The following is a 14610-nucleotide window of genomic DNA, read 5'->3' on the forward strand; positions in this document are numbered from 1 at the left end:
TGCATACTTATGAAATACCACATCCAATCTCCAGACAATTACTATAGGGCCGGCTTTTTTCTACAGGACCCAGCGGCGAAAGCGCATTTTGCAATCGGGACCCGAGTGGGTGCCTCCCGGGCGCGAGATGGCGGAGGCTCCGGAGTTCGAACTGCAGCAGATCCAAACCGCAAACAGCCAGACGGCAGCAGAGGCGATTGACCCAGGAGGGTCTACACGTGAAGAAGATGGAGAAACCTCGAGGTCATCCCGACGACAAGATTCCAACCGGAAAACTCCGGGAGTGCCGCCAACTCCTCGCCCCAAAGAGAGAGACGGGAAACGCGCCGGGGTGTACCGGCACAGGCTGCTGGAGGAAGACCTCGTCAACCTGCCGCTGAACCCGATGTACGGCGCTGATCTGCCGCAAGGTCAGTTCAACTGGTTTAACATTGCAAAATTAAAGTGCACACAATACTTAAGTCTTATTATATGTAACAATAGTATTGTTATTGAGATATCCTATACGAAAAAAAACGTTATTTTGAAAAGCAGGAAAGCAAATACTGTAAATGCAGAAATGTTCGCGTGGTTTTTGTTTCGCGCTAAGGCGAAAATGAAGTGTTTGCGGCGGTCTTAAGTTTGCGACAACGCTATAGTCACATACTGCTACAGTATTAGACAAAAATATTCTCAGTGGTTTTAAGTTCGCGGTGACGTTTCACCGATCTGCCGTCAGGTCAGTTCAACTGGTTTAGCATTGTAGAATTAAAGTGCACACGATACTTAAGTCTTATAATATGAAACAATACTATCGTTATTCAGATATCCTATAAGAAAAAAAACGTTATTTTGAAAAGCAGGAAAGCAAGTACTGTAAATGCAGAAATGTTCGCGTGGTTTTGTTTCGCGCTTAGGCGAAAATGGAGTGTTTGCGGTGGTTTTAAGTTTGCGGCAGCGCTACAGTCACATACTGCTACAGTATTGGGCAAAAAATGTTCGCGGTGGTTTTTTAAATGTTCGCGGTGAAACGTCGCCGCGAAAACCGAGAACATGTAACCCCCGCGATCGCCGTCTGGTGAAATGGGGGCTTTAGTGTGATTTGTGACAAGTGCGCATGTGCAGGATGATGCATCTGGTCTAAAGTCAAAGTTCAAAGCCCCTCCCTGTTAACTGCCGTTCCCGACGTAGTGGTCACGTGGGTATTGTTATCGTCTCAGGGCATTGACCTCTGACATTACCCATAATCCCCTATACTGTACAATAATTTCTCTGTGTAGTTTTTGTTTATGTAACAACAGCATCATTATTAAGAAATCTTTTAAAAAAACGTTATTTTGAGAAGCAGGAAAGCAAATTTTATGATGATAACTTTTTCAAGTAGTTAACGATAATCATGCACTTTTTCAACTCAAGAGAACGTTCTTTAAACGCTTCTGAAAACAAGGACTTTGCGACGGCCATATTTTCCTCGCAGTTTCTGCCTGATAAAAGCGACATAACACTGTTAGAACTATCAAATGACGACCATTAAAACGTTGTGTTTAAAAGATGTCATTTGCCAACCGTATCGTTTATCAGTTATGGAGTTTTTGTATTTTTAGGAAAAAAATTACAACGGTTCGGGCCCCTTGAATATTCATTGCTACGTGGAAAATACAGAGGATGTATTTATATACCCTCAATTGATGAATAGGCAAAATGTAGACAATTCTAGCTACTTACGCTGGAAGCTACTTCATGTTAAATGCACACATTATTCACACAAACTGGCTTATGTGTAGTTTGCGTCACAACTTTCAACTTTTTCTGTCGATAATTTTACTAAACTATCGCGCGAATCCTATGGAACGTCGAAGATAAGTGCTTTCCTCGCAGTCACTGGCAACATTGTCGGTAGGGAGAGACAAAACCAACATTTTCTGTCGGAGAGATCATGTTCCGCAACAATCGTTCTTCTTCAGTCACAATAATAATAGAGTTTTATCTTGCCCCTTAGAAGATTTTCACAATAATGCAACTGCAGTTCCAGAGGATTTACATCACAAGCTATCTGACGCCCAAAAATCAAGACCATAGCACGTCCAGGTCAAAAGATACAAAAACGGAAGCTCTGCTGCAGTACCAAGGTCACATACCAGGGGGCCAAAAATCGACCTTGAATTTTGGCTTCCCAACACCCGCCCACATATCAAATATCATCGAAATCCATTCGGAAGTTCTTGAGTTATGCTGAGTAGAGTATCGCCGAAACACAAACAAACAGACAGACAGACAGACACACCCAAAACTATATCTCCATTTTTTATGGAGATAACAATGTATTGATAAAGCATACAGCTGTAGACGGCACAATATAACAATGGCGACAAGTGGAACAAGTGACTATTCTAAGAACTACAACGGAATACAATTTAAGCTTTGATAGCAATAACGTGCACATACTTCTACAATCCTTGTCATTATGTTTTTTTAAATCTCAACATTTTGACAACCTCAGTGCGCATGAGCAGCGTTATGCATCTGTTCTAAGGTCAAAGTTTAAGGCCCTTGCCTTGTAGACAGTCCTTCCAGACACTAAGGGTTCGATTCGAACCAATGGTGACGTATTGGTCACGTGGATCTTGTTTTCGTCTAAGGGCCTTGACCTCTGACCTTACCCTTAATCCGCATACTGTACAATAATACCTCTGCGTAACTCAGTACTTCCCTCGATAAGATTATAATAACCTCGTTAGTTTTTTAGTCATTACAAATTCTGTCGTATTCTTAATTTCATTTAACCCTATTCAGGCCTGGCGTCATTTTGTTATTGGCTGAAACTTCCTAAATACATGTAGGGTGTGTGTGAAAACAAAAATTTCATAAAGAGCGTGTCTAGTAAAACGTTAGAAAACAGTAAAATGCAGTCCCGATGTCTATCCCTACAAGTTGTCAACAACGTAAGAGGCATTTGTCCAACCATATCGTTCATCAGTTTGGATTTTTTTAAAGGAAAATATTGACTACGGTTCGGGTTGCTTGAATATTCATTGGTACGTGGAAAATACCGATGATGTATTTATGTACGCTCAATTGATGAATAGGCAAAATGTAGTCCTGAATAACAAATCTAGGGGCTTGCAAAGGCAGCTACTTCATGTAAAATATAAATGCACACATTGTTCATCGCGGCGAGTATTATTAGTCTTTACTAAACGACTCCCATGGAACGTTGAAGATTGGTGTGTTTTTCTCGTAAACATTTACTCGTACTTCGCAAAAACTTCGGATCCAGATTTTCTTTAGCCAGAAAAATAGTTCTGTAACTTTTATTTACCACAACAGGGAAGCATACTTTAACAATCAAACGCCTCTGAAAACAAGGCCTTTTCGACGTCCATATCGTTTGTAATTAGGGAAATGTATGATATTTGAATAATTTTCTTATAAATGGACACCGCATTGATCAAAATTGAAATTAGCGAATTTCGTAAAATGTACTTGTCAGAGAGATGACAAATTGAATCATCATGATAGAATTATCGCCAGATGTATTCTAGGAACAGTCACCAAGTCTGGTGGTTTTAAACCTTTGTAGCCGTTCAGAAATCCTCTTGACTACAATATCATGAAACTTGATACAGTTCGAACCGCACCCTCAGTCTGGATAGGGTTAAGGATAGACGAAACGAATATGAAATGTTTAAAACCCATGAAATAGATAGTACAGTGATGCATGTTTACAACCATATCCAGGTCCGGCAGACGATAGTCCGCCAGCAGATCTAGACAGCCCCGGTCAAGGTCAAGATACCGCTCAGGCTCGGGGCTCGGTAGATGGGCAGCCGTCTGGTCCGGCCACACACACGTACGAGGATGGAGAGTCCTTCGGGATACGTCTCGGACAGCCCCTGAACCGAGAGGCTCGCCGCGCCCCACCGGTCCCCCCTTCCCCGAGACCAGAAAGACCCCCCGCCGAACACACGTACGAGGATGGAATGTCCTTCGGGATGCGTCTCGGGCCAGCCCTGAACCGCGACGACATCAACGCCCCGCCTGTCCCTTCCACCCCGAGGCCTGGAAGACCGGCCGAAGGGGTCCAGCAAGTTCCGACTGGGCCGTATCACAAAATTTAAAACAAAATTCTCAATGTAGCGTTTGTGTTGGTAAAGTCACTGTGCAGATTCAACGGGAGTTTTTTTTTAACACGAATTAAGTATCTCTTTTTCTGTCCAACTCGTAGGCCCGGCCCAAGAACGTCGTACCATTTGGAGACAACTACGTCATCGCCTGTCACGACGCCTGCTGATATGCGCTGCCACATCAGCCGTTTCCTTGGTAACGCTGGTGATCTTGGTACCCGTACTTCTGACGCACCTCAACACCCAAACTGATGGAAACCATGGCGCTGTAAGTTCATCTTGATCTTGATTTGGTACTGGGCAACACCCCTCTTGTTGGGGTAAAGCGCCCAGGGGAGTGCGATGCGCTGTAAGTTAACTGATATATTAGATGCTTTTGATAAAAACACCGGGGAGCACGAAATGTTTTACTACCTTAGTAAGATACATCTGAAATGTCTTTTTCTGCATTTATTGTATTAATCCATCCTACTTTTGAGCGCTGACGGCAGTTCAAATCAGTGCCGAAAGCACTGGTCCAGGAATTTCGACGGGACTATTTTGCTTAAATCCGGGCACTTTTCTGACGTCAATGCATTCTCTTTACAGCCAACTGCAAGCACAGCAGGGGCCAACACCACTGGCAAGGTGACATTTGCTGACGTCATGAAGGTCAGTACTCGTCAGCGTTCCTTGAGTTTGGAATGGTCGGTCATTTAGCATCATTGCAGCTATGCTGAACCTAACCTGGAAAACTTCGATTGATTGATAGATTGATTGATTGATTGATTGATTGATTGATTGATTTAAAATAGGAATGCAGTTAGCTCTTTACCTCTTGACAGAAATAACTAGATGTGATGGGGGCTGGCGACTTTCATTTGTACTGCAGCAAAACCTCTGGATTTTGTATCTAGTCATCATCATCATCAGTATCTAGTGCCGAACATGTTATGGTCACGATCAGTGGTCACCATGTTTGAGTGATTATTAGTCTAAGAATAAGAAAAGAAGTGAGATCAGTTAGGGCCATCTACTTGCTTCTTTTAGAACTACAGCTTTTTAGTTGCAGGCATTGGAACAGGATATTGATCAAGCAGAGATCAATGTATTTTAATTTTGATTACTCTTTGCAGCCTACCGCAAGTACAGCAGGACCCAGTACCACTGGCAGTGGTGCCTGGAAAAGTTCTGCTGTCTCGATGAGGACTGACAAAGTGACATCTGCTGACGTCATCAAGGTCAGTACTTGTTAGTTGAGCAATTATATAACGTTACATGGTAGTCACCGGGTAGATTTTTGTCCTCACCTCACCCAATAGTCAATTTCACAACAACAGCCAATCAGATATGATGCAACGAAATTTATATCTGCTTGAGTATGTCCACGTTGATTTTTAACTATGTTTATAGTTTGACGCATTCTAATCGGTCATTTATGTAGATCGATCCGGGCCATGGACGGGGTCCCTCACACGGCATCGCGGCGGAGATGGAAGCGGCAGGAGCTACACCAATCAACATGCCGGCTTCCACGCCCACTGAAGGTTTGTTTTGATACATTTTGTACACCCATGCACCATACAGGGAAGAGGAGGGGTGCTGTGCTGATACAGGACAGTTGATGGCATGTCATGACGTGCCTTTCTATCACATTATTTCACCAAAAGGACATTCAGTAGTTCTTCTTCAGGTGAGAGAATGTGTCAGCACCCTCTCTATCACATGTCGATGTAGTTATCATTTTTTTCCAAGACAATAATTATAAGCAACAACAAAATTGCAAACGTTAGCTGAATCATCTTACCTCAGTAAGGTAAACATTTTTTTTTTAAATCTTAGGAATGTTTGACGAAAGCGACGAACCCGGGACCGGGAAACTGCGCCGAGCACGTGGGGTTGCAGTTTCCCCCGACGGCAAGATATATGTGGCTGATCTGACCAAAGCGCGCCTCCAAGTGTACGACTTGGAAGGCGCTTACCTGTATCAGTTCCCAACCAATGCACCAGGGCTAGGGCACCCATCAAAGGAGCCATCTGATGTGTCCATCGGCAAGGATGGCCATCTGTGGGTCTTTCTGAAGGGGTACCCTACCAGCCCTGACTCCGTGGTACATGTCGGCAGGGAAGGCCATCTCAAAGCCAACTTTGACCTCCCTGACGTACCACGGGGGGTGACTCGCGGGATGGCCGTGGACTCGCGCAACAACCACGTGTTCGTCACATGGTCCAGCGGCTACCGTGGTGGGGTGCAAGCCTTCGGGTCTGACGGGAAACTCCTGTGGGATGCCGGTCCGCGGATGAGTACGCCGATGAACGTCGCCGTTGACGGGAAAGGCAACATCTTCGTCTCGGACTTTAAGACCAATTTCATCTACACGTACAGCGAGGCCGGACAGTACGTGATGAAGTTCGGAGGACCGGGGTGGAGCGGCGGCGGCCTGAATCATCCCCGAGGCATCTGCGTGGACAGATCTAGATCCGGTCGCATTCTGGTGGTGGACTCACGCAACCGTCGCGTGGTGAAGTACACAAGCCAGGGCACATATGTCCACCACATCGCTTTGCCTCCAGGGACGTACGCGAGGGGAGTTGCCGTGGGTCCGGGTGGGCCCTTGGTAGTAACCGCCGGTGATGCAATCATTGTCTTCACCAGTTACTGATCATACTCCAGAAAAAAAACAGGCCTTTGCATGACAGAGAGTGTTAGGGGGCACACACAACGAGTCCCTGTATGTAACATGAACAAATGTATCTTATACAGATGCAACATTTCATTGAGAATCCCATGAAAAATATTAAGAATAAATGCAAGGCTTCACTGTGCACCCATGTTCCTTTAGAAAACTGTGGTAAAACTTTAGTCTGATCAGACTCTCAAAAAGTGTCAGACAAAAAATAATAATGATATATATATATATACTTCACTACCAGCTTAATCTAAAGGGTTTTAGCTGTATGCGTTGTCAACTGTATTGCATTGTATTATATGTATCTATATTCTATTTGAATGTATGTAATTCAGAAAAGCATCTACATATGATAATTTACAATCTTGATCTTTCTTTGGTAGGAATTGTTCAACTTTGTGGTATTAGATGCATACATAACTTTGTATAAGAACGTTCCATTCAAATGATGGCTATCTCATTGAACAATTGCAAATGCACGTACGCGAGGGGAGTTGCCGTGGGTCCGGGTGGGCACTTGGTAGTAACCGCCGGTGATGCAATCATTGTCTTCACCAGTTACTGATCATACTCCAGAAAAAAAACAGGCCTTTGCATGACAGAGAGTGTTAGGGGGCACACACAACGAGTCCCTGTATGTAACATGAACAAATGTATCTTATACAGATGCAACATTTCATTGAGAATCCCATGAAAAATATTAAGAATAAATGCAAGGCTTCACTGTGCACCCATGTTCCTTTAGAAAACTGTGGTAAAACTTTAGTCTGATCAGACTCTCAAAAAGTGTCAGACAAAAAATAATAATGATATATATATATATACTTCACTACCAGCTTAATCTAAAGGGTTTTAGCTGTATGCGTTGTCAACTGTATTGCATTGTATTATCTGTATCTATATTCTATTTGAATGTATGTAATTCAGAAAAGCATCTACATATGATAATTTACAATCTTGATCTTTCTTTGGTAGGAATTGTTCAACTTTGTGGTATTAGATGCATACATAACTTTGTATAAGAACGTTCCATTCAAATGATGGCTATCTCATTGAACAATTGCAAATGCAAACTTTACTACAGCTTAATGTTATTTTAATGGATTAGTAATAATTTACATATGAAATTCCAGAAAGAAATTATTAGCATTCCAGCAAAGAGATATCCATGTATTACTAATAGGCACGTCTTTTACTTCATTATTGTAGAGTTAGAGCTAAAAATCACATGTCAACATCACACAAGACACATGCGTGTATGTACCAGCATTTACATAAAGCTTTACAATATTTTGTGAGCATAAGCGATACCATTAACAGATGCATGGGTAACTTTGAGATATCTGTTGCCTTTGAAGGAATGTAGAAAGTATTCAATCAGTTCGTGAGTGTTTTTACATTTGCCATAAAAAGTTTCCCTGTAAATGTTTTGGCAATTGAGGGCAAATTGTGGGCGGAATCTATGTGTACAGTGATGATGCAATATATGTGCTCTCTCCAGCAGATGGAATGTTGTAATAGATTTAGTTCGAGGCATTGTTTCCTCACTCTTTATTTCATTGGTTGTAGGAGTGACGTCACCGGTTTGGTATCCTTGTTAAGTGCAGTAACTGTTGTGAAAGTTCCGTCACTGGAGTTGTAGTTGTGGTGATACCAGTCTACCACACCAATGTCATTTTCTGTAACTTCTTGAATGCATGAATAAAAGACTTGCTGGCTGTAATACCATGTTTTGTCGTTCAAATTCTTGTTACAACGTTTGTGATATCTATGTTAAAAATGTAGACATCTTTTGTTTTTGTTTTTACTATATTGTTTTTCTAGCACTCCCGCATTAGATTTGGAGTCTACAGAAGACCTAACCCACAAAATGTACTCGCTGTGGCCTTGGTGTAATCATAAGTAAAGTAGGCTCTGGTACTTCTTTATTTCAGCTTTATTACATCACATCATGCACTGCATGAAATCGAATATTTAAGAAAACTTTCCGAATGACGGAAATAAGTATTAAAGGTTGGTAAGTATTTCAGCAGAGTTTACGCTGTCGTAAAGGCCACGGAACGTAAAATTTGAGCTTTCCGCAACCTTTCCGCATTCGTTAAGGTGAATTAAATGCACACTATATCATTCCATGGCCTTAAAGCATCCTATATATATCGTATAGATGGAACTGACATAACAGTAACCGATATATTCTCCAAGCAGAAGTTTTTGCCCGGGGGACTAGTAGTGCCACGATTTTTAAAATCTTGGAGAATAGCGAAATACCCGAAACGGTCTTCGACCTTTCAAATACACCCATTTGCAGTAAATTATATGTAAACGGACAAAGGGAAACAGGACATATTTCCTTTGTTATACCAGTCCGGGTAAAATACGCGAACAAAGGATAGATAAATTAAGCAAACAATACGTTGATGAGGGTTAGACATCCAGGTAATAAGATACGCCAAAAATTGTACTAGTTACTCAAGCAACTGGATGAAATTTTGAAACAGTCAGACGTTTAAGAGAGCATCCGCTATCTTTCGTCAGTGACTAAAGAAAGATCTGGAAGAACTAGGTTTTATACCAAAACTCTGAATAGATATGTTAATGAAGTAAAGACGATCGTCTGTCTGAAACGTCTGACTGTTTCAAACTTTTATCCAGTTGCTTGATAAACTATTCTTGACGTAAACAAACAATACTTTGTGGAATCTACCTAATAATAACATAGATGACAATTATAATGATAATAATGATATTGACAACAATAACGTTGGAAACCTCTACTAACCTCCTGTGCAATGTAAAAAGGTGGCATGATAGAAACATTTATAATGTAATGAAACATAAAGCAACTTTTACTTAAAAAAGGAATTTAAGAATTATGGTTAGAATATGGATGGTAATGAACTTTAATAAAACCAACACCAGGAAGTATAAACTGTCACACAGAAAGTAATTTAAGTATACTTACTTGATTGAGACCGTCAGAATGTAATTCAGTTCATTGGAACATAAAGATAGGTCAGCAATAACAGAAAACAGAACAAACAGAAAAATTATGGTATATTCCATTTATATCTATAAAGTTTATCCCCTCTTTTTAAAACACGTGTAAATAGATTTACAGACCTATATATGGTATTTCTTAGATGACTTTTCTAAATGTGTAAATTTCTGGTCTAGTTAACAACTATATTTTTCAAATCAAAATCTTTGGTTTGCCATCTATATTGTAACCTCCTCTGCGTTGGCGTTGACAGAGCACTCGCGAATAAAAGAATTTCTTTCTGTACTGATTTTGTGTCGTATTTTCTATTTGAGAAGACGTTTCTCAATGTAATAATGATAATATATTGAGAGATGTCTTTGTGCATCGTGTTAAAGAAAGTATGAGAAGATCTTGGGTCCAGAGACCTCATGATCATACCTCCGCCAAGTAGTAGTTTCTTCAAGCACAAACAACCTAGAACAACTTTGTAAGACATCACGAAATAGCCGGCGAATGCACCCGGATACACGGCGACATGCCAACATCCATGCCGATTACCGGCGCTAAGAACGTCCCTTGCTCGCACGTAAATGTTGCCTGACTTGTGTGGGTCCACATCACCAACTCGCAGGCGAATGCACCCAGACACACGGCGACGTGCCAACCTGCGTGCAGAATATAGACGAGCTAAGGAATGGGCAGCGCTCTTGTGAGGCCCAATGCACCGTATAGGTGGCCAATCCTTCTACGGGGCGGACAGAGCTATCTTCCGCCTGGGTCTAATTTGGCACCCGATGGTATAGGTGGCTTTCATGCTGAGACGAGCGAAGGAATAGGCAGCGCTCTTCTACGGCGTGTGGTATAAGTGGTTCACGGTGGTATAGGTGGTTTTCATACTGAGACGAGCGAAGGAATCGGCAGCGCTACTCTAAGGCTTGTGGTTTAGGTGGTACACGGTGGTATAGGTGGTTTTCATACTGAGACGAGCGATGGAACAGGCAGCGCTACTCTAAGGCTTGCGGTATAGGTGGTACACAGTGGTATAGGTGGTTTTCATACTGAGAGGAGCGAAGGAATGGGAAGCGCTACTCTAAGGCTTGTGGTATAAATGGTTCACGGTGGTATAGGTGGTTTTCATACTGAGACGAGCGAAGAAATAGGCAGCGCTACTCTAAGGCTTTTGGTATAAGTGGTTCACGGTGGTATAGGTGGTTTTCATACTGAGACGAGCGAAGGAATCGGCAGCTCTCCATTGAGGCCCAAGGCACCGTATAGGTGGCCAATCATTCTTCGGGGCAGACGGAGCTCTCTTCCGCCTGGGTCTAATTTGGCACCCGGTGGTAGAGGAGGTCGCTATACTTAGACGAGCGAAGGAATAGGCAGCGCACAACTAAGGCTTGTGGTAGAGGTGGTGCACGGTGGTACAGTCTGTTTTTATACTGAGACGATCTGTGGAAAAGGCAGCGCTCCATTGAGGCCCGTGGCACCGTATAGGTGGCCAATCCTTCTTCGGGGCAGAGGAGCTCTCTTCCGCCTGGGTCTAAATTTGGGCCTTAGTAAAGCGCTGCCTTTTCCTTAGCTCGTTTCATTATAGAAACCACAGGTCACGGCCACTCTATACCACTTGTGCCACAAGTCTTAGAGAAGCGCTGTCTTTTCATTTGCTCGATCGTCTAAGTATAGCGACCTCCTCTACCACCGGGTGCCAATTTCGAACCAGGCGGAAGAGATCTCCGTCTGCCCCGAAGAAGGATTGGCCACCTATACGGTGCCACTGACCTTAGTTGATCGCTGCCTTTCTTAGCTCGTTTCATTATAGAAACCATATGTCACGGCCACTCTATACCACTTGTGCCACAAGCCTTAGAGAAGCGCTGCCTTTTCATTCGCTCGTATAGTGACCTCCTCTACCACCGGGTGCCAAATTCGACTTAAGCGGAAGAGAGCTCCGTCGGCCCCGAAGAAGGATAGGCCACCTATACGGTGCCACAAGCCTTACTAGATCGCTGCCTTTTCCTTCCAGGTCGACTCTGTATAGAAACCACTTGTACCAATCTATACCACTTTACCACGAGCCTCAGAAGAGCGCTGCCATTTCTTTCACTCGTCTCAGTATTAAAACCACCTATACCACCGTGCACCACTTATACCACAAGCCTTAAAGTAGCGCTGCCTATTCCTTCACTCGTCTCAGTATCAAAACCACCTCTACCACCGTGTACCACTCATACCACAAGCCTTAGTGGTGCGCTGCCAATTTCTTCGCTCGTCTCAGTATGAAAACCACCTATACCACCGTTTACCACTTATACCACGGGGCTCAGAAGAGCGCTCCCTTTTCTTTCGCTCGTCTCAGTATTAAAACCACTTGTGCCACCGTATACCACTGGTGTCACGGGCCTCTCAAAAGCGCTGTCTCATTATGAAAGCCATCTACAACACCGGGTGCCAAATTAGACCAAGGCGGAAGATAGCTCCGTCTGCCCCGTAGAATGATTGGCCACCTATACGGTGCCTTGGGCCTCACAAGAGCGCTGCCCATTCCTTCGCTCGTCTCAGTATGAAAACGACCTATACCACCGTGTGCCACTTATACCACAAGCCTTAGAGTAGCGCTGCCTATTCCTTCGTCGTCTCAGTATGAAAACCACCTGTACCACCCTGCACCACTTATACCACAAGCCTTAGAGCAGCGCTGCCTATTCCTTCGCTCGTCTCAGTATGAAAACCACCTATACCACCGTGTACCACTTAAACCACACGCCGTAGACGAGCGCTGCCTATTCCTTCGCTCGTCTCAGCATGAAAGCCACCTATATCACCGGGTGCCAAATTAGACCCAGGCGGAAGATAGCTCCGTCTGCCCCGTAGAAGGATTTGCCACCTATACGGTGCATTGGGCCTCACAAGAGCGCTGCCCATTCCTTAGCTCGTCTATATTCCGCACGCAGGTCGGCATGTCGCCGTGTGTCTGGGTACGGGTGCATTCGCCCGCGATTTGGTGATGTGGACCCACACAAGTCGGGCAACATTTACGTGCGAGCAAGGGACGTTCGTAGCGCCGGTAATCGGCACGCAGGTCTGCATGTCGCCGTGTGTCTGGGTGCATTCGCCTGCGATTTGGTGATGTGGACCCACACAAGTCGGGCAATATTTACGTGCGAGCAAGGGACGATCGTAGCGCCGGTAATCGGCACGCAGGTCGGCATGTCGCCGTGTATCCGGGTGCATTCGCCGGCGATTTCGTTATGTCTTACATGGAAACTCCGCCATAAATAATTGGCGGAGTTTTATGTAAGACATCACGAAATCGCCGGCGAATGCAATCACGAAATCGTCTTACATGGAAACTCCGCCCCTATTCCTTCACTCGTCTCAGTATAAAAACCACCTATACCACCGTGTACCACTTATACCACAAGCAATAAGTGATACACGGTGGTATATGATGAAAACCACCTCTACCACCGTTTACCACTTATACCACGGGGCTCAGAAGAGCGCTCCCTTTTCTTTCGCTTGTCTCAGTATTAAAACCACTTGTACCACCGTATACCACTGGTGTCACGGGCCTCGCAAAAGCGCTGCCTTTTCCTTCGCTCGTCTCAATATAAAAACCACCTGTACCACCGTATACCACTAGTGCCACGGGCCTCAAAAGAGCGCTGCCTTTTCCATCGCTCGTCTATAATCGGCACGCAGGTCGGCGTGTGTCTGGGTACATTCGCCCGCGATTTCGTGATGTCGACCCAACACATGTCGGGCAACATCAGTTACGTGCGAGCAAGGGACGTTCGTAGCGCCGTTAATCGGCACGCAGGTCGGCATGTCGCCTTGTGTCTGGGTGTATTCGCCCGCGATTTCGTGATGTCGACCCACACACGTCGGGCAACATTTACGTGCGAGCAAGGGACGTTCGTAGCGCCGGTAATCGGCACGCAGGTCGGCATGTCGCCGTGTATCTGGGTGCATTCGCCGGCGATTTCGTGATGTCTTACATGGAAGCTCCGCCGAGATTTCATACTTTGGAAATATTGTGAATTTGTAATCATTTGCCCGGTTGTGTAAAACTTTGGTAAGAGTAATTACCTGGAATATGATATTTACAGGTTTGCGATAGCAAAACCTGTTCTGTTTTTGCTTCCAAGGATGGGGGCCGCCATGTTAGATGTGACCATTTTATTACGAGGGGTGTTTTTTTGCATGGTCGCTAATGTTGGGTGTGACCATTTTGACGGAGGGGTGTTTTTCTTGCTAGTTTTCTTTTTTTTGACTTCTTGCTAATGTTTTTCTGGTTTTGGGTTGGGTGTGACCATTTTTACTGGAGGGATGTTTTTCTTTGCTAATGTGTGGGTGTGATAGATGGAAGTTATTAATGTGTTGGTGTTGTGACTTTGCCGTTGGTACAAATGGACACAAGGCCCACTGTACTAAAGGACGAGCAAGGTCCACTGAGCATCATGTTGTTGTGGTCTTGTCGAAAAGTAAGGGGCGACAAGATCCCCAACGATAGAGGGTTAATATAGATTTGTTATTTAATGTGATGTTGGATTAGAAAGTGTTGGAATCGATAATATTGGGGGTGGTTTTTGTCGCTAACGTTGGTTCCCTATATTTTTCATAGTTTTGGGTTAGGTGTGACCATTTTGACCGGAGGGGTGTTTTTTGCCACTAATTTTAGGTGTAAGAGATGAATTTTTTAGTGTGGTGGTGTTGTGACCTTGCCGTTGGCACAAATGGACACAAGGCCCACTGTACTAAAGGACGAGCAAGGTCCACTAAGCATAATGTTGTTGTGGTCTCGTCGAAAAGTAAGGGACGACAAGATCCCCAACGATAGAGGGTTAATATAGATTTG

At 44.0% G+C, this 14610-nt stretch overlaps 2 protein-coding genes across 2 annotated transcripts in view; one reads left to right on the top strand and one right to left on the bottom strand.

Moving 5' to 3' along the window:
* The window catches only part of LOC136424139 (mucin-5AC-like), a 46136-nt gene that overhangs the window by 9876 nt on the left and 21650 nt on the right, over positions 1–14610 (bottom strand). The gene's annotated exons all lie outside the window — the stretch shown is intronic.
* On the top strand, positions 4172–7056 carry LOC136420645 (tripartite motif-containing protein 3-like). Its single transcript, XM_066407703.1, has 5 exons — positions 4172–4371; positions 4692–4754; positions 5219–5323; positions 5527–5629; positions 5925–7056. The coding sequence occupies exons 2-5, from the start codon at positions 4749–4751 to the stop codon at positions 6743–6745; spliced, it is 1035 nt and encodes a 344-aa protein (XP_066263800.1). The 5' UTR covers positions 4172–4371; positions 4692–4748; the 3' UTR covers positions 6746–7056.

The sequence above is a fragment of the Branchiostoma lanceolatum genome, chromosome 1, assembly GCF_035083965.1.
Source record: "Branchiostoma lanceolatum isolate klBraLanc5 chromosome 1, klBraLanc5.hap2, whole genome shotgun sequence".
Lineage (NCBI taxonomy): Eukaryota > Metazoa > Chordata > Leptocardii > Amphioxiformes > Branchiostomatidae > Branchiostoma > Branchiostoma lanceolatum.

What these genes read in the sequence shown, in the direction of transcription:
- LOC136420645 (XM_066407703.1), top strand. An exon ending in CATCTGCTGACGTCATCAAG is followed by an intron (nt 5,324 to 5,526) that starts GTCAGTACTTGT and finishes TCATTTATGTAG; the next exon opens with ATCGATCCGGGCCATGGACG. An exon ending in GGCTTCCACGCCCACTGAAG is followed by an intron (nt 5,630 to 5,924) that starts GTTTGTTTTGAT and finishes TTTAAATCTTAG; the next exon opens with GAATGTTTGACGAAAGCGAC.